This window comes from Sorex fumeus, unplaced genomic scaffold, assembly GCF_029834395.1.
Source record: "Sorex fumeus unplaced genomic scaffold, SorFum_2.1 ptg000072l, whole genome shotgun sequence".
Taxonomy (NCBI): Eukaryota; Metazoa; Chordata; class Mammalia; order Eulipotyphla; family Soricidae; genus Sorex; species Sorex fumeus.
In genome coordinates, this window is record NW_026606129.1 from 66164593 (window position 1) to 66192152 (window position 27560).

A 27560-nucleotide genomic window follows, 5' to 3' on the forward strand; every position below is an offset into this window, starting at 1 on the left:
AGGAACATCAGGCAGCATGCCACATGATTAATTTTTGGGCTTTTGTTTCTGTAAGGCCTTTGAAAAGGGATGTTTACTGTAGAGTTTTGATCAGATGTTACCCTTAACACTTTTCACTAACTCATGTTTAAGAGTTTGAAATCCTGGCATGAACATCCCTCTGGGGAAAATGAAATTTATTGCATGACCAGTCTGTTCTTCATCTCTACCAATACTTCTCTCTGAAATGGTAGTACTGGATTCGTTGCATATGTGGATCCTTCTACTGTATTCAGGAACATGGTCTCATAGTCATTGGGAAACCAGCAAGCGACTGCTGTGTGTGTAACAGGATAAGAGGGCTAAAGAAAGATCCTGACATTTCTGGTGATGCTGAGGCTTCAGAGGACCTGGATATCTAAAGGAAGATAGAGAACTAAAACAGAAGGACTAAGAAGAGAAGTCTGGACTGATCCACTGTAACAGAAGGTGAGGATACACAGGTAGATTTAGGATCAAGTTTCAGAACACTCTCAATGCAAGGCTGGAAAACTATGTATGCTTGTCATACACTGCAACTCAGACATCTTTATTTACCCATTGTCAGCAAGTATGAACAGATGAAAACAGCAGCCATAATTGAAGAAGTATACTACAAACTAAGTCACCCTTTATTAAAGATCACAAGGAAAGAATCACCTCGACTCTGAACCATGATGCCAATGCTAAACTGATTTGCTTATAATTAAGAAAGTTATTTAGATCCAAAGAGACCACCTCAAATGCACTCTCACCTTTAGCAGAACTAATAACCAGCTATTATTTTTTACTGATCTTTTATTATGAGTGGAACATAGGGTCAAAGAGCACTGACTTTTCTCTTCTAATCCCAACAGAAACCTTGTGACTCAGGTTAGAATTCATTTTTATAGATAAGACGGATTTAAAGAGATGACATCATTTTCCAAGGGCATGGAACCAAGAAGGAGTACAGGCTTAAACTATAACATGCCTGATTCCGCAGCCTGTATTTTCTGCCTTATGCTATCACAAAGAGAGGGACTGAGTAAGAAAACAGACTGCTTCCCACAAACGAACAGAAAGCACGAACTTTGAAAAAAAGTCTTGTGACATTATGTTAGGCCCCCCTCCTATGCCTTACTCTGCCAAGAAGAGTGTTGTTATGCAATGTATTTTATACCTTTAACATCCTGGGGAGAAAGACACTGTGAAAAGGAAATCATGTAAATACAAGACCACTCTTTTTTTTTTAGACAAAGTGACAACATAGGGTTCTCTTAGAGATCTTACCATGTTTATTAACCTACTGGGGCCTGTCTGATGGCATATGAGCATTTCCGTTCATTGGTGAATGGCTCTTTGCATGGTCATAAATGGAAGGTCATGCATTTTGACTTGCCAAATTCATAGATGACTTCTATTTCAAGTGTAGAGCATCTCAGAGAATATTTCACCCAATAATTTATTTCAGAAATTCAACCATAGAGAGATGTGGGTTTAAGATTACATAGCAAGGTAAGAGTACATTCAGAATGATAACTATAAGTTACTGAACAGTGATTAGAATACCAATTTCACTGTGAATTTGTGGCCAGGTTCTGCTGTTCTACGTGTTGCTCAAGAAACACAGCTAACCACACATTCTGGAGCTTTCCATTTCAAGTAACATATACTCACACACAGCTAGCATAATGTATAGGGGACTAGACAAGACAGGCCCAGACACTGTTGCTCTTGCTTTGAGATATTGCCAGGGTAAGTATAAATGTGAGTGGGTGAGTGTAACCAAGGGGTGGCTGTGGATGAAGCCAGCAACAGCTCACCACAGGGATGCTTGTCATCACCTAGTTGTGAAAGGAATCACTTGGGAAGACACAGATTTTGGAGTCAGACAGACTGAAGCTAGAATGGAATGCCATCTTCCATCCTCCCAGATTAACCTTTCGAGTCAGTGAACTAACCTCTCTCAGCTCATGGCTTTTCTCCTGAAAATGGGAACAACAACAGACTCTTTAGAGTTGTGTTAAAATTGAGACAGGCAGATCTCTTGGTATTTGGGATGGACAGTGCAAAAATCAATTCTTGTTCACTGTCTTTAGTACTATTTCTATTTGGTATAGTCTTTTAGAACGGGTTTCCCCATACAGTTTAAAGGTGAGTATGTGTGTGTGTGTGTGTGTGTGTGTGTGTGTGTGTGTGTGTGTGTATCAAACTAAAGATTCTAAGATTAATATAGGAATTTTGTTTGGCATTTTGGGTTACACCAGGTGATGCTCAGGGGTTACTCCTGGCTTTGCACTCAGGGATTACTCCTGGCAATGTTCGAGGGACCATATAGGATGCTGGGAATTGAACCCAGGTTGGCCATGTGCAAGGCAAACACCCTACCCACTATACTATTGCTCCAGCTCCTAATATAGGAATGTTTTGAAAGGAGGACTTGGTCTAGCAAATCTCACCCTTATGAACAGGTCAAAGAATTTTCCTTTCTAAAGGTCCAATAGAAATCCACAAAGCAGACGCAAATGTTAAGGATTTCTGATTTTCTGTAGTGTTCTTTCTACTTTTCTGGATTATTCTTATTAATAGGGTTTCTTCTAACTAGGCAGTGAAAGAAAAATAAGAAAAAGAAAGACATAGTTTCATGCTTAATTCTTCTACTCCATCATTTCCTGCTCACTCTTCTATCTCATGAGGGGCTTACATTTCTCACTTTTTAATGTTATTTCCTTAACTGTCCTTTACTTTAAGACTGAACATCAGCGCTAAGGAGAGAACACATACTTCCCTGCTAGATTTGGCTGGACTGTGGAAGTGGACACAGTCCTTTGTCCTAAAGCATAACTCCTTAGTGGCAAATATGAAAACATTTGGGTGTGTGTGTGTGGAGTAGGGGGTTATGGGGCTTCTTACAATACAAAAATGGCTCTCATCCAGAGCATCAGGGAACCAAAAATGACTCAGGAGGAAGGAGAAAAAAAGCATTGCCAGAAAACAAGGGCTGTAACTTCAGAGCGTAAAGTCAGTGTTGACAGGCCTGCCTGATGGCTGTTTATGTCCAGGACCACCATGGCACTTATTATCATGAAAAGGAGCTGAGAAAGCCTGAGATTGGCAGGGAACACCATGGAAGAAAGCAAATGCGGGAGTCACGGTCATCCCAGCCGGAAGGGCATTAGGCAATCATTCCATCCCTATTGCTCCCCACACCCCCAGCCTTTGCAATGCGACAAAGGTCTAAGACTTGGGGGAAAAATGGAACTCGGATTCACATGTCAATTCTTGGGGCACACTTGAAGGTTGCTGTCAGCATTATAACCAAGTAGGTGGCCTTGTATATGCAATACAAGAGGGATGGCACAGTCAGACAAATATGGGGTGCAGTGAGATGTATTCATGCCCCCCACCTCCTATTATCATCAAAGAATCATGCGGCACATACTTTCCAGTTTTCCCCAAATTTCACAATACAGCATTAATTATAGCATAATAGGAAATTAACTATTCATATAAAATCCAAATAGGGGCTATTTTTGTTCTGCAAGAGTGTAACTGTTACGTTTTTCTCCCAAGCAAGACAGAAAACAAATTTAAGAAAATTCCCAAGAATAGCACTGGGTGAATTCTGACATGGGCATGTCTAAGATTTGAAGCATATTATACCACCCAACCCAGTTACCCTCAAGGTAACTTATTCTCCATTCCTACTCATATTGTTTACACTTACAGGATTGCTTTTTCCCTTTCAAGGTTATACATGATGATTATTTGATTATACCTTGAGCAGAATGATATTGGCGTTTTTCAGGGAAGAGGTGAAGATGTGCAAGGAAAGGATCCAAGTTTTATGCTTGCCCTGAGATTATTATTTATGAAGGCAATCTGGAAGTCAAGGTGAGGTATATCTGCTCTAGGTTTCCTATCCCTAGCTGTCCCAAAGGTGAGCAAAAAAGTAATAGGTGGAAAAGCTGTAACTACTGGGAACAATGGCCAAAGTTCCTTGGCCAACAATGTAAAGTCAGACAATGAGGAACTCCTCTGGAAGAGTCTAGCAAATCTCACCCATATGAACAGGTCAAAGAATTTTCCTTTCTAAAGGTCCAAAAGAAATCCACAAAGCAGATGCAAATGTTAAAGATGCCTGATTTTCTGTAGTGCCTTTCCACTTTTCTAGATCATTCTTATTAACAGGGTTTCTTCTAACTAGGGAATGAAAGAAAAATAAGAAAAAGACATAGATTTATGCTATCATTCTTCTACTCCATGATTCCCTGCTCACTCTTCTATCTCATGAGGGGCTTACATATCTCAATTTTTAATGTTATTTCCTTAACTTCGGAGAGCCCGGCAAGCTACCGAGAGTATTCGATATGCCAGACACAGTAACAACAAAAGTCTCCAATGGAGATGTTACTGGGCCCGCTCGAGCAAATCGACGATCAACGGGAGGGCCTTTACTTACTTACTTACTATTTCCTTAACTGTTCTTTACTTTAAGACTCAAAACCAGAGCTAAGGATGGTGCTCTGCTAAACCTTTTCTGCTGCTGTATGTTGGACATACTTCTGTCTCTGGGTCTTCCTCTGGAACATTGTTCCCCTAGACAGTAACGTAGTTTCCATCTGTTTTCTCATATCTCTGTTTTAATGCCACCTTTTCACCAGAGACCAGCCAGACCGCCTTAAATGCCAGTTCCCATCTCTTCTTCCTTGCGGTTTTCTATCCATCTTCTCAAAGATATTTTTACCTAACACACTTAGCACTCTCTTTCACAAGGTCTACTTCACCTTTCTGTTTGTTAGACAGAGTTTAATCCCCACTCACCTTTGCACTAGAATGTAAGCTTAATGAACTCCTGGACTTTTGTCCATTTTGTTCACTGCTATATTCCAAGTGGTTAGAGCAATGCTGCTTTATAGAAAACACTGAAACTACTTATGGAACACACAGATGAATGCATGAATGAGTGAATAAACAGTACTGGATACAATCTAGAACCACTTATGTCATGGGAATTCTTAAGGATTAAGCAAACAGTCTCTACAATGCTCAGTTCATTGTAAGGACCGAAGAAATAACTACTGTGATCTCCTATCTTCTCTGTATTTTCAGCCCTAAACTAACTAAGTGCCCTTATAGATTAGCATTTAACTAAGCACCAAGTACTGCACATGGGACATTGAAAAGGAATGTTCTTCTATATTGTGACATAAGAAACAGAAGCTGAAGTTGGAATTCTACACTGTCCTGTCCTTTCCACGTGAACTCTCCTCACATGGAAAGTTTATCTCTAAGGCACTGACACCAGTGAATAACTGAGTGTCATCTAATACTACTTTTCATCATTCTAAAGATGTCACTTTAGAATGAGAGTTTTGCCTAATGCAGGCAACTAAACGGTGTACAAAGAAACAGTGGACAAAAAATTAGGGAGTTCTAATGATATCAGTTATCTTTCTCAAGTCAGAAATCTTCAAAACCAAAGAACTAAAATCACACTTAAGTTTAAAACTAATATAAGTTTGATCTTGATATTTTTATATTTATTATTTTTTGCAGGGTGGAGGAGAACACCTGGAGGTGCTCAGGGCTTAATCCTGGTTCTGTGCTACTGGTGGGGATTGGGAGCACTATATATGGTGTTAGGGATCAAACCCCGGTCAGTCACATGCAGTTCAAGTGCTTTGGCCCTTATCTTTATTTTTTGAAACATTTAAATTCAGAAAAATTGCTCAAAGTTTAGGATAATTCAAACTGTCAAATGTCCAAAGGCATAGAAACAAAGAGTACGGGAACTGGTTTCCAATAGGAATCTCTTCCCTGGCAGAGGAAAGAATGGGGAAAGGTCAGAGAAGGGTAAAATACCACAATGATGGAGGAAAGTGGACACAATTCTTACTCTGGAGAAGAACTGACTGGAGAAGGAGATACAAAATGCCTACCATAGAGGCAGAATGGGGGTGAAAGGGTATCTGGAGACATTGGTGGAGGGAAGTGGACCCTGGTGAAGGGACTGGTGTGGAACACTGTACACCTGAAACTTGATCACAAATAACTTCGGTAACTTTGTAATTCATGTTGATTTAGTTTTTTTAAAAGTACCAAAGTGATACCAGGTTTGAGATTTTCCAACTCTACAATTAATTCAATAGAAATGAATCATTGTTACCTTTCAGTACATTTTCTAGAGGTTAGAAATGAGAAGACCTTTTTATAAAGTGGGTCAACTGTTACTTCAAACTTAGGTTTCATGTCATGTTTGGAGAGATCTAGTTTATTTAGTTTGCTTGACTCTTCCTAAATCACGTTATTCTAGATCACTCTACATGACCAGGGTGAACCAGCCCTCTTTAGAGCTCTGGTCTGAGAATTTGAGATGACCAAGCCCAATTTCTGAATTCCTTTGAAAACTATTCAAAAATCAAGTGAAGTGTTAAAAGCATCTATTCAAAAATGCAAATATTAAGCTACCTCCTACTTTTGATAAGTAAGATAAATAAAACTCAAAATGTGCTGAAAACCCTTGGAAAACATTTAGCTCTTAAGGACTCAACTTGAATGAGTTGAGTTTTAAAAAGCAGAAACCACAGAACCCAAAAGGAGAGAGAGAGAACAAAAGGGAAAGCCCTGCCACAGAGGCAGGGTGGGATGGGGGGATACAGGGTGGGAGGGATACTGTGACCTGTGGTGGTGGAAAATGGACACTGGTGGAGGGATGGGTACTCGATCATTGTATAACTGAAACCCAAGCACAAAAATTTGTAAGTCTGTAACTGTACCTCATGGTGTTTCACTAATACAAAAAAATAAAATAAAAAGCAGAGAAGTAAAACTGAACTCCAAAAAGGCAAGAAAATGTTTTATTTCAGTGTGTTCCAAATTGAAATGTTATTTCTATAAGTTTTGAAAGTCCTATCTGAGAAGTTATGCAAACATGGGGATGGGAAATCAGTGAGTCTGCATCCAAGAATTGCTGATACTATGATGTTGGAAAATTTGCTCTGTCTCCATGGAACTCATTTTTCTTACTTGCATAAGGGTATGATAATGTCTGTTGCAGGGATAATAGGAGATTATAAATAACACATTCAAAGTGCCAGGCCTTTCTCTTGGTTCACAGTATATGCTTACTAAATGCTTAATAAACATGCATTTGTAAGTGCTTAATAAACAGGGCCTTTCTCTATTTTTTGATAAAATCTGTCTGACCAACTGTAAGTAGAGCTGCGGACATGCCATAGCAACATGTAAACTGGTGGTGGGGCTGTAAGAAACTCACTCTTTCAGAGAAAAGAGCTTTTCAGTGGTGCTACTTGTTCTCTCTGGGTTAGAGAAAATCTTCATGTGCTTAGCTTGTGCCTGAGAGTTCTTTGTAATACGATAGTTACAATAAAGGAAAAGTTCAATTTCCAATTTTAAGGAGGTTTTTACATAGTTTATTGGTAATTTAAGGTCCTAGTGGATTCTGTAGAGTTGGTATCCTTTTGCCTACAAAGAATTAAGATCATGAGAGTTTATATTGGGCACTGGTGTGCAAGAATTATATTTTTAGATCAATTTCTGTGGTCTTCCACCAAGTAAAATTTAAACATTATGGAGGGAAAAATCCAATATTTGATTAGAGCTTAAATCCTACCATAACACCTGTGAGGTTGATGACGGTGCCTTGGTTTCATTTTTTGCTTGCCTTTCTTAAATGACAGATTTTGCCAATTTCAAAGCTTTAGAGTCACTTCGAGTGTTTATGGCCACCATTAGTGACTTTTGAAGGAGAAGAATTGAGATTGATTTTCCTTCTAGGGCCAAGATATGTATCATCTAAACTGCTCTGTTCCCTGGAACCCAGAGTTCTATCTGTTTTTCTGAAGGAATATATGTGAGCGTGGTTGTAGGGGTATTGGGCTTGGTGAGTAGATCGCATTTTGAAAATTCTAAAATAAATTAAAAAATAAATGACAGAAAAAATGCAGAATGAAAAATGGGATGAATTCAGAAAGTTTTCCCCCATAAGTTCCTTTTCTGTACAGAAAATTCAGTTAATGCCACACATCTGGAAAAGCTGATCACTCACATAAGGCTTCTGATAGGTTGAAACAAACAAAAACTGGTGGGGAAATAACTGACTATAAATACCAGGTGATGTCTACTTTGCAATGATTTATCTTCCCCGAGAGAAGAAAGAGAACCATTTTATGACCTCATGATTTCTCTAACTTTGAAAAGTATAGGGATTTGGTATTAAACACATTTGGGAAATGTTCTAGCCGATATACACCCACCTAATACCTATGAAAACATGGGAAGAAAGATTTTGATGTAGAAAAATCCACAGAATTCTGGGGGTAGGAAAGTGACACTGCACTCTAGGGGACATCTGGTCATGCCTAAAACATTTTTGTTATCACAACCAAACACACAGGCAACTGGTATCCAGGAGTAAAGATTATGAATTCTGTGAAATGTCCTAAAGTACACAAAAGAACCTTGAAACAAAGAATAATCAGATTCTAAATATAATAGTCCTGAGGTTAGAAAAGCCTGTTTACTACTTATCTACAACCCACGGACATTTTTCTGCATTGCCATCTAGGTCTCTAATCAGATGGCCTATTTCTCAAATGAAGCATTCATTAGGGTTCATCCTGTATTCTGAAAGCACCCTGAAGAAATACTTGTATATTCAATACAGACATATGTTCGAGACATAACTGGATGATTCGACATGCACAATCTATCATGAATAAGGAAAGTGCTGTTAATCAGAAGAATGAAAATTCCATGAACGTGTTAGCATAACCCAAGTTCGCGTAGGAAGGTCTTGTCACATATATGCCTTTCTTTCCACAGGTTGTCTATCAATCACAGTGTATACATTTACAACCTCAACCCCTTCCCATCCACTAATTTCCCAGGAAAGAAGAATGAGTGACACTCTATGGGCTTGTAAATTCACAATCTAGTGAGACAACTTTGGGAGCTCATGCTTTCAGCTTTGATCTTGATGGATTCCAGGGACCTATCATAACATTTACGGGAAAAAAAATCAATTCTCCAGAGAAAAGTACTGATATCTAGCCCATGTCATTACAGTGGCACTTGCAAGTGTGACTTCAACTTTGGACTATGAATTTTTTTCTTTTCCTCACCAGATCTCTCCCGAGTTTTATAACCGTGTAAAATTTTAATGCATAAGGACTTAGATGAGATCATTTTTTTTGTTATGGGTCATGCTATGCATTTTAACATGCTTACTTAGCCATATCCCCAACTTCTATGAACTGGATTCCAGTAGCACTCCTTCATTAGTCACAACCAACAATGTCTCCAAATATCACCTCATACCCATTGGCAATAAAGTCACTTCTAAATGAGAATCGCAGAGTTGACACAAGGTTTTCAGAAAGTCCTTCAACACTTCCGAAACGTGCTGATTTGAATTGACTTGCTGGAAGTGTGGCCCAGAGCTTCTTTGTGGCTCAGAATAGTAAAAGGGCCTGCTGAATATGAATCCAACAAGGTCAAGATTTTAGGTTAACAAGGGTTGGAAGCCTTGGTCTACAAAGAGCATGACTTACACACCAGGAAATCAATTCCCACGCGTAGCAATGCTCAGCTACAATGAACAAACACACTCCTCTGGAGAGCACTTCCCCTTGACATCATTTTCATGACCTACCATTGCCAGGGGGCTCCCATATAGTTCACCTCGGATGAAAAGACAATTAACAAAAAGGAAACAACGAATTTATTAAGAAATGACAAACTGCAAAGCACAAATAGGTGAGCTGATTCGGTGAGTTCTTTTTATGAAGCACAAGTAAAATAAATACTCATTAAAATAAAACAAAACCAAAATTAAAAAAAAAACTTTTAGCTTTCAAAGAGATCTGGGTTTTGATTAGTAAAGTTAAAAAAAAAATAAGAGGGTGGGACAGAGAATGCATGCTATTCAGAGAGTTGTCTACATTTGACCAAGCATTTTCTGTATTTTACTGACAAGAGTTGCAATCAAAGCCTGGATTTCACCTTGGCAAAAAGAAACAAAAAACAACAGAGTCCTTAGGTTATTTTCTTAGTTTGGGGGTAAGAAGTGAAGGGGAGGAGACAGAGAAAGACATGGGCGAAAAGTCAAGAGAAAATGAGAGAAAAAAATCTGTCTCTATCGCACTTTGACTAGAGTACCCATTTCTTTTATTAAGATGGTACAAGGCAAATTTGAGATTAAAAATAGCTTCCTAAGATGTGCCAGAATTTTTAAAGTCCTGAAATAAATCTAGACTTACTCTTCACTTTGTTGTGAAGTAAAATACACATTGTACATATTGAAAAAAATTAAAAATATAACTTATTTTGAAATTGTTCAAATATAAACATTGCAAGAACACAAAAAAAATCCCTTTAACCTTCTTATCCTGATTTCCTAACTACCAAATTTCACAACAACTCCTCCCAACTCCTTTCCCTTCAAATGTACATGTCATTAATATTTTCTTTTTTTTTCTGAACAATCTGAAAGCAATGTACAGATATATGTTCTATCACCTCCAAAGCTCAAATTAAGGGTACATTCCTACATGAACACCCTGCAACCTTTCAAGATGGGAAATTATTATTGACACACCATTAGCCTCCAATCTTATGTTTTCTTTAAATAAGTTAAGATTTGATGTCCGTATTTCTAGGCTAGCTCAATAAAGAATAATCTCTTGAGTATTTAAAGTTATTCACTAATTTTGATATTATTTATGACATGCCTATTTTGAAAGAGGCATCAAACTTGAACAGCAGGACTACTAATCCAAATAGAAATTAATATCGGGACAATTAAATCAATGATTTGAGGGAAACATTTTTCACTTCAGTGTTATCTATGTCTACATTTCTTCCTGTATTTTAGCTAAGGAAAATAAGCAGGGGCCAGAGAAATAGTACAGCAGGTAGGGTGTTTGCCTTTTATGTGGTCAACCTGGGCTCTATCCCCAGTACCCCATCTGGTCTCTTGAGCCCAACAGGAATGATGCTTGAGTGCAGAGCAGGAATAAACCCTGAGCACCTAGGGGTGTGACCCCAAAACAAAAAAACAAGGAAGCAGACATACTCTATGTTCCCCTGTCCTAGGTTTCCTTTCTCCATCTACATAATTTCTACGCCATATGCATATCTTGCTGTCCTCGCCAGGGCCCCTTGGAGGGGAGCGGGTTGAGTTTCCCTCCCCACCCCGACCAGGGCTCCGGCAGCCGAAGATCTCCAGAACCAGCCACCAGCATGCTGAGACCACTCTCCGCACACATGAAGGTACTGGCAGAGGGACAAAGTCACGCGGGTTCCGGGGCCGAGATCTCCAAGCCTACTCGGATTTGGGCCAAGCATCCTCCACCCAGATCCTCCAAATTCCAGTAGGCGGGGGTCACGCCCACCACCTGGCCCCCTGGCGCCGTGTAATCCCATCAACGGCCAAGACTCAGAGACTATAAAACCCAGCTCCCAGAAGCACACGGCCGCGACATCTTATCTCATTCCTACTTTGGACAAACTGGCAGGCTACTGAATGTAACCTGCCCACATGGCAGAGTCTGGCCAACTCCCCGTGGCGTACCCAATATGCCAAATACCAGTAACAAGATGGGTCTCATTCTCCTAACCTTGAAAGAGCCTTGAATATGGCACTTTTTTAAAAATCCCAGGCCTAGGACGAAGGAGACATTACTGGGGCCTGCTCGAGGCAATCGACGAACAACAGGATGGTCGTGATCGTGATCGTGATGCACATCTTATTATTCACTGTCATGTGGACAGAGGAGTATAGCACAATAGGGAGGGAAAGTGTAAAGAATGAAAGCGATTCTAAGAACAAAATCAGAGTGACTGACTATCCTACCAACGGAACAAAAAACGACAGCCGTCAAAAGAAGCATTCAAGTCTTGTTCTTCAAGCCCATATTCTCCCCTGCTTGTCTTTGTTCCTTTTGGTTGCTTATTTCCACTCTGGATAAGTCCATGTTCTCTCTGGAACACATTTCCCCACTTTCTCTCCTCTCACATAGTTCCAAGAATGTTTTGTTCTCTTAAAAACCACCTTGAGTGGAGTTCTGCCCAATTTATTCAGCTTAATCAATGGCTGAATAAATAGCAGTATTCCTACATTGGGCTGGAGCGATAGCACAGCGGGTAGGGCGTTTGCCTTGCACGCCACCAACATGGCCAACCCGAGTTCGATTCCTCCACCCCTCTTGGAGAGCCCGGCAAGCTACCGAGAGTATCTCGCCCTCACAGCAAAAGCCTGGCAAGCTACCCGTGATACATTCGATATGCCAAACACAGTAACAACAAGTCTCATGATAGAGACGTTACTGGGCCCGCTCGAGCAAATTGATGAACAACAGGAGAACCATGACCGTGACTCCTACGTTAAAAAATAATAACAAAATAAAAGCTACCTTAGTTCACTAAAATATAACAGAACAAAAGCATTCGATTCCTATCACTCGGATTTCACTTAAGACACATCCTGGGAACCTGAGCAATAGTACAGCGGGTAGGGCATTTGCCTTTCACACGGCTGACCCAGATTTGATTCCCAGCATCCCATATGGTCCCCTGAGCAACACTGGGAGTAATTCCTGAGTGCAAACCCAGGAGTAACCCCTGTGCACTGCTGTGTGTGACCCAAAAAGCAAAGAAAGAAACATCCTGGAAGATATTTCAATGCAAGCAATGCACTTTATTCAACCAGAGTGTTAATAGGGTGAGATTGCTTAAAAATAAATTTTAATACTATTGTTTTTCAAAATTCACTTGTAGTATAACAACATGCTGGGCTCTATAGTAAGCCCGATTACTACAAACATCTGCAAATCCCCCAACAGATTTAACTAAATCTGATCTATCATCCTGATTATTTATGTAAGTACTGAACAAAGAAAACACTTAAGATTTATTACCTTAAGTTATTCCATTTCTCTTTGTATATTAAAATGTCAGAAATACTCTGATGCATGCTTGCTTAATAAGCATTAGGTGCCCTTTTCTCAAAAATTTGCTACAACGAGAACCAAAACTTGTTCTCTTCTTGGTTTAATATTCAGGAAAACAAAAATCAAATTAAATATATGAGAAATATTTTCTCAGATTAAGCCCCTTAGAGTTCTGAGAAAAATTTCTAAATGGCTGAATTCCAGAATGCTTCAGGTAGTTACAATTTGGGAAAACAGACAATCTTTACCTGCAAGCATTCTTTTCCTGCATATCTTGTTTTCACCACTTAGTAGTAACTAAGTAGTAATACGAGATGTTTGTATCTTGATTAGAACCTGGGCCTTTGACGTCGGAAGGTCCCAGTTTTATTTATTTATTTATTTATGCTTTTTTTTTTTGGTCACACACGGTGATGCACAGTGGTTACTCCTGGCTTTGCACTCAGGAATTACTCCTGGCGGTGCTCGGGGGAACCATATGGGATGCTGGGAATCGAACCCGTGTTGACCGCGTGCAAGACAAATGCCCTACCTGTTGTACTATCGCTCCATCCCCAGGTCTCAGTTTTGAATCCAGTATCTATCACTTCTAGCGGTTTGACCTAGAACTGACCAGTTTGCTTCTCTGATGAGGCTAATTTCATTAAGAACTCAAGTTAGATAAATGTGACTGAATTCCTTCACATAACACCTAGCAAAAAGTAGGTGAACAAAACTGTAAGCAATTATCTTAATAGAAAAATATAACCCTGCTTGTAGTTACAGGAGGAAATACGTTGTGTAAACCTAAAGTGAAGAAAAAATGGTTCTTTAGAGAATGCTGAGGTATTCAAAATTTATCTATTTTCTGAGATATTTCAGAGTAAAGTGGCATCGGGGCAGTTATTTGAGTATTTCTCATTTTAGTGCACAAACAATCTGAGGCTAAACATAGTTATGTTACCGTGTCTGGAAAACGGATCACTGGGGCCAGGGAGATAGGTCAACGAGCTAGAATGCATCTTTGCATGAGAGAGCCCGGCAACTCATCCCTGGAACCACATGGTCCCCAGAGCAGAGCACTGCTGGGAGTGGCTCTTGAATACCAGGCTAGGAATGGCCTCAAGAAATGCTGAGAGTTAAACTCCCCCTCCCCCCACCAAAATATTGAAATAAAAAAACAGACCACCTGAATGGTTTATAGTTTAATTTAAGATGTCTTCCCAAAGTGAAAGCAACAACTTGATCTGTCCGCAGGAAGAGAGAATCGATGAAGTCATCAATTAATTTATAACCAATGTTGTTGCATAAATATAACTTCTGGTCAGACAGTAGGAGGGATGAACAAGAATCAATCTATGAGTTTGTGGGACTGCGAAGGCTAAATGATGCCAAGTCAGATGAGTGGCAATTCAGCACTCTTTACAATAGCCAGAAACTGGAAGAAACCTGAATGCCCAAGAACAGATGACTGGTTAAAGAAACTTTGGTACATCTACACAATGGAGTACTATGTAGCTGTTAGAAAAGATGAAGTCATGAAATTTACATACAAGTGGTACAACATGGAAAGTATCATGCTAAGCGAAATGAGTCAGAAAGAGAGGGATAGACATAGAAAGACTGCATTCATCTGGGGGATATAAAGTAACAAAATATGAGATTAATACCCAAGAATAGCTGAGATCAGCACCAGGAGGATTATTCCATAACTTAGAGGCCAGCCGGGTATCCTAGAGGAAAGGGCAGTTCAGATAGAGAAGGGAGCACCAAATAAAGGGTGTTTGGAGGATCCTCCCAGGAGGGGAGATGCATGTCGAAAGTAGACTATGGACTGAACATGTTTGCCACTCAATGCCTCTTCTGCAGACCACAACACCCAAACGGAGAGAGAGAACACAGGGGATTGCCCTGCCACAGAGACAGGGGGGATGGGGGGATGGGGGTGGGAGGGATATTATCCATGGTGGTGGAAAATGGGCACTGGTGGAGGGATGGGTATCTGATCATTGTATAATTGAAACCCAAGCACAAAAATTTGTAAATCTACAACTGTACCTCATGGTGTTGCACTAATAAAAAAATGAGTGGCAATTACAGAGAAAAAGAAGATGTTGCCTCAACTCTGATTCTTCTCTTGTCTTCAAAATCCCCGTCTCCAAAGCTAATCTCAACTTTCACCTACAAGATTAAGTGAATGTGAAAAGCTACTTTCCTGAAACTTGTTTTTAGTGTTTGTTTTCTTTGTGTTACATCAGATGGTGCTGGGGATTACTCCTGACTCTGTGCTCAGGGATCACCCCCGGCAGTACTCAGAGGACCATATATGATGAGGTAGGGGTGAGCCTGGGTCAAGTTGTGCAGGCCTTACCCACTGTCCTATTTTTTTCTGGCCCCTGAAAGTTATTCTTTAAAGAAGGAATGATCTCTCAGAATTCAGGCGTCTACAATGTAGCTACCTGGAGTTTTCCATGTTTACCTTCATATAAAAAGCATCAATCAAGCCTTGCCCTTTTGGCCCACTGCACTCATAAACATTTCTTCTCCTTAACTGAACTTAGTGCCACGATGAACTTGAACTTTGAGAATCAGAAGAGGAGTATTTGTTTTAACAGCTGCTTTTTACACTGAGATCCTGGAATTACGAGTCTCTAGACAGCTGTTCTGATAGCCTGTCTTTCCACTGTCCTCGATTTTTTTCTAATGTCCAGCTGTTAGGGAACACCCACTGAAGTGTTACAAAAAAAGTACAAAGTAGAAGAGGAAGAGAGCACTAAATTCAAGGGTATGCTGACATGGAGTCTTTCTCCCAATGTTTGTTTTTACAGGTTCATTGATTTCTTGGCTAATTCAGTATTAATTGCTGAAGCTATGATGTTGCCTGAAGTTGCTCTGTCCAATATGGTGGCCAGAGATCAACAGTGACTGTTCAAATGATAGTCATTAAGATCAAATACAGTTTAGAAAACAGTACTTCTGTTGAACTTAGCCATGTGGCAAGGCCTTAATATGAGGACAAAGGACTAGTGGTTAACATAATGGGAAACAAAACTAGGGGGAAATTTCTTCATTGTAGATAGTTGATGAACTGTGTTGGTCAAGACATAACTTATATCTAATAGCAGAAAGGGGTGACAGATCCTGCAAAGAAGGATGATTTTGTAGGTTCATCCCATACTATACCATGCACATTCTTTTCATTACTTTCCATGTTCTACTTTATACATCTCTGGAAAGGGAAATTTGGATGATTAAAACCATCCATGAAAATCTTCCTGACTTTAGAGAAATTAAAAAGCAAAGGTGGTATATGACAATCCACCCATCCAGATATTTTTATTGGTGCCCATTAAATAATAAAGGAGAAATGACCCAATTGGGACAATTTGCCACTGTTGGGGACACAATGAGGACCCCAGTAGGGATAGGCTGAAAGTTAAGCATTTTGCTCCTGCTGCTGTTACATTACTCAACTTGAACTCATGCCTGGATCCTAAGATGACTAGAAATTTATTCTTTGAAAGGTTTTTTAAAGGTTCCATGCTGTCAGCCAAGGGGTATTTATCACTAAAAATGAACGGGTGGTTCACATTTAAAAGTATGGGCACAGATGATCATTTATATTCTTGGGGAAAAGAAAAGACTAATAGTCATGAAAATATTTATTTATTTATTTGCTTTTTGGGTCACACCAGGCGATGCACACGGGTGTCACTCCTGGCTCATGCCCTCAGGAATTACTCCTGGCGGTACTTGGGGGACCATAAGGGATGCTGGGACTCGAACCCCGGGTCAGCTGCAAGGCAAATGCCCTACCTGCTGTGCTATCAGTCCAGCAACCCAGTCACGAAAATTTATGTTCTAATAATGATTTGTATTTTTATTGGGGTTCCCATGAAAAAAAGAGTCAGTTCTTTAGTTGTGAATATAATTTAGTTTTATTCATTAATACCAAGTTTTCTCTTCCTTCATTAGAGTGAATAGCTCTAACTGGTTCATTGCTATAATCCTAACATCTAGAGCAGTCCCTGGCCCTATAAAAAGTAACTTCCAAAAAACCCAATGACTTTTGAAAAAGTGTCTTTCCCTAAAAGAGATAGAGTTTTTTGCTTCCCCCCCGCCCCCGAAAAATCAAACTTCCTCTACTTCCTTACTAATTGGGATTGTCTCCCAGTGAGGCTGGGACCTTTATCTCCCACTGCACATTTCCTGTCCAAAAGGCAATTCTATGATGTGAGTGAGAGGACTGACACTCCTTTTCAGGGTCTAATAACCCTTGTACCCCTGCTCCCAACCTGGGTCTTCATCTTTTTACTCTTTTGGTCACTCAGTAGTGCTCAAGGGACCATATGATGCTGAGGACGGAATCTAGGGCTCCTGCCGGCAAAGCATGTGCTTTCTCTAGACTTCTGAGCTACCTCGCTAGCCCTCGACTTTTAATTAATTAATTTAGTTGGTTTGGGAGCCAAACCCAGCAGTGCTCAGGTTTCACCGTTGGTTATACATTCAGGGATCACTACTGCTTGGGCTCAGAAGACCATAAATGGTAGCAGGGGTCAAATCCACGTTAGCTGCATGCAACGCAAGTGCCCTAGCCACCATACTATCGCTTCTGCACAACCCTAGACTTTTTAAACCCACAAAAAAGGAACCAGTCAAGCTATCAAGAAACATCAGCAGTGAAAAGGCAGGAAGAGAGTTTCTGAAAGACATATGAAATCATAGTTACTTGGAGGGGAAGTGAAAAATCAAAAAAGCTATGTCTTGTCATATATATATACATATATATATGCTATATTTTCAAATACATGTGGACCAGAGAATGCTTGTTGAACTCCTTTGAGATGAGTGGCTTTATAGTCTCTTAATCTGCATAGAATTAAGTAACCTGTAAGCAAACTGTAATTTCATATGTAATTTTTTTTTTTTTTGCTTTTTGGGTCACACCCTATGATGCACAGGGGTTACTCCTGGCTCCGCGCTCAGGAATCACCTCTGGCGGTGCTCAGGGGACCATATGGGATGCTGGGAATTGAACCCAGGTCAGCCACATGCAAGGCAAATGCCCTACCTGCTCTGCCATTGTTCCAGCCCCATATGTAATTTTTTGATAAAAAATTATTTTTTCTGCTTCAGACTGATAAAGAAATTAGCCATGCACCATATTTTTTGAAAGTGCACTCACAGCAGATTTAAACTGTGTAAAAAAACTGTGTCTATAGAGTAAAATATGGTATTTATTAAAATATATATGTACTGAGTGTGGTAAACTTTAGGTGAAAAATTCTTTATATCATCATCTTCATCTGACTAAAACAATATCATTTTTTCCCACATAGGAGACATGCCCAGTGGGGCTCAGAGTGTTTTGGGGCCAGTCCACAATTCCGGGGATCAAATTCAGGACCTCACACTTGCTAGGCATGTGCTGTATCACTTGAGCTATCATCATTCCAGTCCTGTGATGTCTTTGAACTGAGAGATGTTTTGCCATTATGAAAACCTAACCAGCTGTTTGAACTGTTTTTTTTTTTTTTGGGTGGGGGTAGCGGGAGGGAGGGCTAGTCCATAGCAATAATAACTCTGAATTTTCTATTGTTGCAGTCAAATGGACAATGTCCGTAAAAGCTAAATAGCATTAAAGTGAAATGGAGTTTGACTTTAGGCATTTTCTTTATTGAATATAAAGAGGAGCTTTTAAATTCACTCTGAACGTGATCTATTGGTTTCTGCCTGCATAGCAGGAACACCAGAGACAGTTCATTGAAGCTGAGGTCTTACGTCTAAAGTAGACTATCACATAGTCAAATGAATTCATAACAACTTTTCTCTCATGTTGTAACATGGCATCTTAATATGATGTGTATTTGCTTAGCTTGGCTTGTGCAATGCTTAGCAAGGTTAGCTCCCATCATTTGCTTTGGAGAAGTTATCTTATTCAATGCCTTTGTGACAAACCTCTAACTCACGCTGGGATTCCCTTACTTTAGTTCTTTCACCTTTGATCATCACAGTACACAATGGAAACTGACGGAGGAACTGAGCAGCCAATAGGTCTCTGAGGTCATATTTATGATTCATAATTGTTTGAAAAGTACAGGTTCTATTAAAACTGTAGTTTATTGTTTTATTATTTTCTTCAATTTTCTTTTGTAAGAAACACTTTCTGCAAATATATTGCAGAACAAATAATGAAATTGACAAATGTCGTAAGACTTTCACAGTTAGCTGAACACAGAGAATAAGGTGTGATCAAATTTATACATAATAGGTTAGGTTTTTCCTGTAACTAGTTCCTGCCTCTTACATGTTCAGAAGCATTTCTTCTAATCATTTTCTGTCTTCTAGCTATGTTTCACTGTTAACCACAAATTCAATAAATAAAGCTTTTATATTTCATATCTCAGACTCAATGAATCAGGACAACAATATTAGAAAAAAAAACCAACAAAATGTTAAGCCTCATATATTTTTGTTTATATGGCTATGCATTTCTTCCAATTCAGAAATATTTTCAAAGTCCCCCTCTAAATCACACATTTTAAAACTATTTAGTTACATGAAGCTTGTCACGTGTTACTCAGATTTGGGAGAGGATGGTACAGGTTAGAAAGGATTACAAAATTGTTCATTTTTAAAACCAAAAGAATCATACACATGCATTTCTAATTCACACAACCTATGTGCCTTTACAGTTTATGAATAAACACTGATTTTAAACATTTTATATAAAATTAAATAACATGAAAAAATAAATATGCTTTAATATATAAACATATAGAAATCTGTAAAGCTCAAAATATCCAGGTAATACTATAATTGGCTGCTTAAAACTGGAAATATGGTAATGATATTTACAATCTTTATTTTGCTAGAGAGAGAGAGGCAGTGAACTGATAAAACTAATGTCAGACATTTTCTCTTTCTCCCTATAGAAGCTGCAACTGTAATATGAAAATGAGGTAGAAACAGATTCATAAGTTGGCCAGGCAGAGACAAAAGTACAATTCCTTCATGAACTCATAAATTCTCATTATTTGGTTCGACATTCTTTTGAAGCAGCTAAAGTGAGGCTCAGAGAACCATTTTTGGTTGGCTGTGAAAAACTCAAAAAGTAATTTCTCTCAAGAAGAATCACTATCTACACGCTGATCAGTGACAAACTCACAAGGCAACGAAGAAAGGAATGTAGAGAACTTTCTCGGATCAGTGGCATTACCTAGCAACCTTTCCCACTTTAATTATACCAATGAATCAGCTTACTCTAGCATGGTTGTTTTCAACCTTTTCACACCTGAGAACCTGCTGCTGTCTGAGCACTGGTCTTCGAATTGGTGGTCAATAACCACTGTAGACTAGCACTGGAAAACCATTGCTCTAGAGGGCTGGGGGCTCAAGTCTTCACTCCTGTTCTCCAGGAGAAGTAGACAAAGACAGAAAGGAATATCTGGGTAAAAACACACACATACACACTCAAAAAAGAGGGGTCAGAATGATAGTACAGTGGTAGAGCAGTTGCCTTACATGCGGTCAACCTGGCTTTGATCCCCAGAACCCCATATGATTCCCCAGACTTTACCGGGAATAACCCCTGAGCACAGAGTCAGGTGTAAGCCCTGAACACCTCTGGGTGTGATACAAAAAAAGTGCAAGGTCACATTAAAACATTAAAATGAAGACAGAAAAGGCTGAATTTGGAAGATTTTTCACAAACATGAATTGAAATCTGCAATGACTTGAATCAAATCTTTGGGATGTAAGCAGCTACTTAAATTCCCAAATCTCAGGAGCTTTACTGCAGACTCCGGAAGTCCAGCAACTGGATTTAATGTTCTTTAGTAGCAACTATTGAATGAGGCTATCTCCACTTTAACCCTGGGAAAGGTTTCCTCCCAGTAGAACTTACTTTGAATCCTATCTCCAGTGTGGGAGTGCTGGGGGAAAAGCTGAAGGACTAATTGCTATCCTTCTTCGGTAATAAATCTAGTTTGCTGTCTGTTGAAAGAAATTGGTTAGCACCTCAAATATACTTTTTTGGCATTACTAATTTCACTGTCAGTTACAATGATGAAGCACCACAGAAGAGTCTTTATGGCCATTAACATCATTCACTGAGGTATGTTTACCTTTAGAATTATTATGAATACTGTACCAAAGCGTTCACAGAATCCAACAAGAAATTAAAATCAAAATCCTGCAGTAGGAATTAGAAAGGCTGTCTTCTTATACATATAGTTAAATAACATATTACAAATGTATTTAAATAAAATGCGTTTGATTTCACTTATCAAAAAAATTATATTTAAGAGGCCTTGTACCTAGGAATAAGGTAAGGTAGCCTTATTCCTAGACTGCAGAGTAGCTGTCAAATGCCAGTCATGTTTTCTTCTTTATATAATAGAGCATGCTATTTTCTCTCTTTCTGTAAGCATCAAAAAACAGTGTTCAGACCCAAGAAAAACCAGCAAATAAAAGCACTTAAAACCTTCAGTCAATAATATTCGTGATCATATTTTAAACTTTGGGCTTTGTAACTTTATAAATATGAAATAAAGTAGAGATTCTGTGTAAATCAATGAGTTGTGGGGCCAGGGTTAAGTATAGTGCATAGGTTATTTGCCTTGCATGTGGCCAACCCAGGTTTGATTTCCAGGACTCACTATGGTTCCCCCAATCCTCGCTAGGAGGGGTCCCTGAACACAGAGCCAGGAGTAATTCCTGGGCATTGCCGGGTGTGCCCTCCAAACAAAACATAAAAAAGTTGTATTAAAGGAAGATAATGCTATGGAAACAATATATTATATAATAATATATTGTACCACATGATATGTTGTATCATAAACATACACCTTCAGAGAGAAGATGCTTTCTAATCAAACTTAAAGTAATGCAAACCGGAATGTGGCTCTGTGAAGGAGTTCTAGCCTTGAGTGTTTCACGTCTTGGGTTCAATTGGCAACATAATGAGAGAGAAAAAATGAGGAGAAAGAGACGAGAGAGAGAGAGAGAGAGAGAGAGAAGAGACTTTTGGAAACATAACTCTAGTATAGGGTTGCTGGTGGATAAGTGAACAGGACGAATGAAGATAAAACGGGCTCAAGATGGAAAATGTCATAAAAAATAGTAAGTAGTAGGTGACTTAGACAAGTTGGGAATGTCAGGGGATGTTCCTGACATTCTAAGATTATTTCTGATCTTTTTGCAAAATACTCCTTTTGGTAGAGTGCCAGTATTACCAACAAAATGCTCCAGTTTAACCACATATCTGACTCCAAGTGGCATTTCTTAAGCTCTTGAATAAAATCTTTACAGCCCCATTAAACAATACCAGGTAAGATATACTTTAAATTCTTCTGGATTCCTCCTCTATACAAAGTACACTGGTATTTTCTATTCTACCTGCTATTGTTCTACCTGCATACATAATCTCAGACACTGAAATCCTTGGCTCTTAGAAGCATCAGTAGGTATTCAGCAAGTCACTTTAATCTTTAACTGGTTTCAGAAATGGTGAAGACTTTTGCTTCTAACCACATGGGATTTTTTTAAAAGGCTTCTGATATGGCTTAATATAATACCTAACTCAGTTTCAGTGCAATTCATATATTTACAGAAACATTTACTCTATTTATGAAGCACTTCTAATGGTTTCATAGCCTCTGGCACAACTTTGCCAAAGCATTGCTTTGACACAGCAAGTCCTTTTGTTTGCAAAGAGCTGTCCCAGAAATGCGCATAGTATTTACAGTGGCAAACCTGTATTGCATTGCCAGTTGCTAGCTGAGCAGAAAGTAATAGAAGCCTTGGACCAAAGCTAAATGGTCTCGTAAGAATTTACAGTCTTAGGGTGAACATTTCAGATGTAAAGTTACTTTTGGAATTTTATAAAAAATGAATTCTGTTGCAAGTTTACATGAAGAAAATAAACCATTTGTAGCCTAGTTTCCAAGATGCCCTTCTGAGTATGAGATTTATGCTCCTGAATACTTTGGGGACTGGTATGTTAATCAGACGGTTATCAAACAGTAAGAGTTAGGGCCGTACCGAACTCCAAGGGCCAGTATTCCACGCGGCATCTTGAGGACATGCATGTGTGTTACAATGCTCGCGATCTGGAGGTTTATCAAGAATTTCACAGCTCAAGTCTGGAAACCGTTCACCATTGGACCGCTGACAGACCACCAATCTTGTTCGCAGGCCTCCACCACATAGCTCAGTACACTGGAAGAAAGGAAGGGATGCTGTAGTTACTCTGTCTGCCTGTAACAACCTATAACATTTTGTTTTTATGAAAAATGCCCAGCTCTTAGCCCAACTCTACTATAACAGTGGGAAAGGTAAATCTCTAAGTAGAAATGAATGACCAAAAATAATGTTGACATCAGAATACTTTAATATCAATTATTGAGCAAATCTTCTTCACCTTTATTGAAGACAATTGTATGGAGCAATAGCACAGCGGTAGGGCATTTGCCTTGTGTGTAGCCAGCCCTGCTGAGCTGGGTTCCATTCCTCCATCCCTCTCGGAGAGCCCGGCAAGCTACCCGTGACGTATTCAATATGCCAAATACAATAACAAGAAGTCTCAAAATGGAGACGTTACTGGGCCCACTCGAGCAAATCAATGAACAATGGGAGGACAGTGTTTGTTTGTTTGTATGTTATTATATCAAGAAGCTAATACATTGCCCATTTTATATATGGACAACTGAGTCTCATATGGAGAAATTTGACCATAGTCAATTCAATTGCATATGATAGGGTAAATGACAGCCTTTTCTTTGAGGTATACAAAATGAAAAAAAAAAATCAAACAGGCATATGTCTTAAAACTGCCCAGTACAAAATCAAAGAAATAATGACTTAGCCAACTCATTTTCTGGCAAGCCTCTTTGAAGTTGTCACCGCCCTCTGGCTATTCTGGGACTACAATCTCCATAGACCTCATGACGTTATATTTTATGTCCATGGAATCTTAGAAAAACTATGCTTTTTCCGTAACATGAATAAACAATGTGGTGGGAACACTGGATAAAGTTCTGACTTCTGGCTGGACCCAAACTTCTGAGACAGGAACAAGTTTTGTTTCTTGGATAGGATGACTGTGCTCACATCCAGGAATACTGACGTTCAGGTTCCCTGCTGTGTCAAGATCCCTGCCAGATCTCCCACAGCATTTGGAATGATCTGGTCCGTGTTGACAGCGAGCATCCTAGCATATGTGCGGACTCTTCTGGCTTCAGTCCAATTACAGAAGCTTAATCATAGGCCCCCCAGGACAGAAGTTTGTGAGCAGTTTTGGGAAATCCACAATACATGAGTCTCAAAGCAGAACTCCCCCTTTCTGCCTTTCAACAAAGCCCTTGAGAATGACGTACTGTTCATGACAGTCAACAAAACTCTGTTAGGACTGCCCATGACTACTAGGTTACGTGCATGAAACCATGAAATGTGTACACATGATTTCAGTTAGCCAGGAGCTCAGACTAATGTGCCCATCTATCTCACTTGTCTTTGTACCCATCTTGGTACTGGGGTCTCCAAGATGTTAATCTTCATGCTTTATTCTATAAATTTTACAGTCAAGACAGAACAGCTCAACAAGCTTTAAACATGTGTGCTCCCTCTGGATTTGAGAGTAGAGAGATACAGTTTTGGTTAATTAAAAAAAAAGCAATATGCATCTAAAGGCTGTACATGATAGTAGCCCCAAACCCTAGAAGTAGTCCAAAAATAATAGTGATACAAGTAATAATGATTAGGAATAAAACAATTATCATGATTAAAGAGAATTTAACTTTGAAATCTAAGGTCAGGCATTTGGCATTCGCTCTCTCATATAGACACGAATGCTATGAAGATAATGCATTATTATTCCACATAAAGATAAGGATCTAGACTTTGGCCAAAGGTACAATTCTTGCTAAAGTCACAGGCTGAGAAGACCCAGGGCTAGGAAAGAGACCAAGTCCTTTTATTTCTTTTGGTTCAAATACTCTATTTAGTCTTTCATCAGTCACAGCAGGCAACCTTTAAAGGCTAATATCTGAAGAGTTTAATTTGAATAATATATATTCATTTTTTGAGAATAAAGCTAATCATTCACATCCATGTTTGAAAATATATCACCTTCATTGGGATAATAGTACTTATTAATTCTGGCTTCACCTGGGATTTAAGATATGCCCCAAACTCTGAAGAAGGCATAAATTTCTTGGGATTAAGTTAATATATAGTTTTAATCACTTTAAAAGCATTCATTTTTAATGCTTTTAGCCTCTGTCAGCAGAGGCGAACAAATAATTTAAGCTAGCCTTTATCTATATTTCCTAATTTTCCTCTCCCATGTATTCAAGCTGCCACAAATAGGTGATACACATGTTTTTCAAAGAGTCCATAACTAAGATAAGTGTCCAAGAAAATTTCAAATCAAGAAGCTTCCGCTCAAGTTAATTCTTTTTTCTTATAATAAAAAAGAACAAAAACCGTACTTGAAAGGAAAACAGCCCAGTGATTTCTCCAAAAGCATACAGGTGAATAATTCCCTCTCACCTCTCCCCAACTGCCATAAGCCCACTGAGGACAGGGACCGGACTCGCAGGCTCTCTGCTCATCGGGCTTGATTCTCTCCACACAGTCGTTGGCAGTGTATCCATTCTCATCCTGACACACAACCACTCGTCTCTGGGATCCACCAGCACAGGTACTAGAACACTAAACACATTGGACATCAGTCAGCAGAATAATTCCCACCTCAATTTCCATCATAGGTGCACAGAGAGCAGTGAGTTAAAAGGTCAGAATCCATCATGACAGAAACTGTTCTCAAGTTCTCCCCCATAGACAAGAAGTGACCCCTCCCAGGGGGGTGTTGAATGCCCCTATCTTCCAAACTCCTGGAACATAGCTTTGCCTTGGGGTTAAATGAGCAGTCATATCTGATGACTTCCAAAGCAGACTCCTTCATAGTCCTCCTTTATTCTCTGCATCTGAGATGCACACCAAGGTTTGACTAAGTCCACAGTCTGTTGAGAAAAGTCTTTGCTTTTCAAAACTCTGGGTACTATTTAGAAGCAACAATTGACTTTGACTTCCCTTTTAATACTAGGGTCATGTTACATGCTGAAGCAACTGCCAGTAGTTGAAATGAAGCTTCTGTAAGAAGCCAGTCAATTACCGAAGCACAACAGCACAGAATGTTTTTTAGCCATCACTTCCTAGCAAGTAATGTTGCCTTCTCCCACTTCACAACAGCCTTTACATCCACGGCTAATGGTAGCAAGATTGGCTTCATTTTTAACTTCCCAATGATAGCAATTAAATTCCACATTGTCAACCCTTTCTTGAGGCACACTTTCAGCCTAGCGTTCCTTCTCAGGGTTGTCTAGAATTATGTTTATATTTCAGTTAGTTTCCCACACAAGCTTCTCATAACTCTTGTATTTATCTACAGCTTAAGTGTTTTTCTCTCTATAATTTCCTTATCTTTTGAAACCCAATGTGTTTACTAGTACCCTTAACTTATAAGATCAGTTTGCTTATAAAACAGCCATCTAGTCCTGAGAGCAGTGCAATTATCAAGTCTTAAAGTGTGTTGGCAATAAAGTTCTGAGTTCTGATTTATTTGTGCTTTCTATCAATTCCAAGCTCAAAACAATGTTATTTCAGTACACCTACAAACTCTGTTTCTCTGGTAAGCCCCTTCCATGTAAAGGTGTGAATGGATGTTTTTGCTTATTGCACTGAAACTTGGTGCAATGTCCCAGTTCTTGTCAAACAAATTATGAGTGATTTTGAAACATAGTAGATTTACTTTGCAAATCAGAACAGGACAACAGGTTTATGAATTTTTTTTCTGAGAAATTATTTAGGCAATTTTGGACTTATAAAATTTACCACACTCTGAGGGTTCTGGTATACTTAAACTTGAAAATAATTTTTCTATTTTTCTGTGGCTTAGTATATAACTAAAAATGCACAGAATGATTATTTTACTTGGCTTTGATTAGGTAGAAACACTTATAATGTTGGTGTCGAAGAGAAAGTACAGGGGTTAAGTTGCTAGTCTTGAGCCTGGTCAACCCCAGTTCAGTCCCCAGCACCACATGTGGCTCCTCTCCCACCCCTGTGCACTACCAGGGGTGATTCCTGAGCACAGAGGCAGGAGTAATTCCTAAACACAGCTGGGTATAATACACAGAACAGAATAAAACAATTTTTTTTAATGTTAGGAAAGATATTCTGGACTGGAGTGGTAGCACAATGGGTAGGGCGTTTGCCTTGCACGTGGATGACCCGGGTTCAATTGCTCCATCCCTCTTGGAGAGCCCAGCAAGCTACTGAAGAGTATCTTGCCCGCATGGCAGATCCTGGCAATCTCTTCCTGGCGTATTCTATATGCCAAAAACAGTAACAACAAGTCTATCAATGGAGATGTTACTGATGTCCGCTAGAGCAAATTGATGAACAATGGGAGGACAGTGCTACAGGAAAGATAATTCTATTTATAAGTAATGTATAATTCCTATATTATGTCATTTATGAGTACTATTGCCCCAATAAAATGATTGACTCCTTAGGCCATATGTTCTAACATGGGTCCCTGTT

General features: G+C 39.3%; 1 protein-coding gene across 1 annotated transcript in view; it reads right to left on the reverse strand.

The window, feature by feature from the left end:
- The window catches only part of ADAMTS9 (ADAM metallopeptidase with thrombospondin type 1 motif 9), a 179780-nt gene that overhangs the window by 51791 nt on the left and 100429 nt on the right, over positions 1-27560 (reverse strand). The window contains exons 27-28 of the mRNA XM_056129367.1: positions 25506-25667; positions 22998-23174 (exon numbers count right to left, since the gene is read on the reverse strand). Of these exons, the coding sequence (XP_055985342.1) occupies positions 22998-23174; positions 25506-25667 (339 nt within the window). The remainder of the gene's footprint in view (positions 1-22997; positions 23175-25505; positions 25668-27560) is intronic.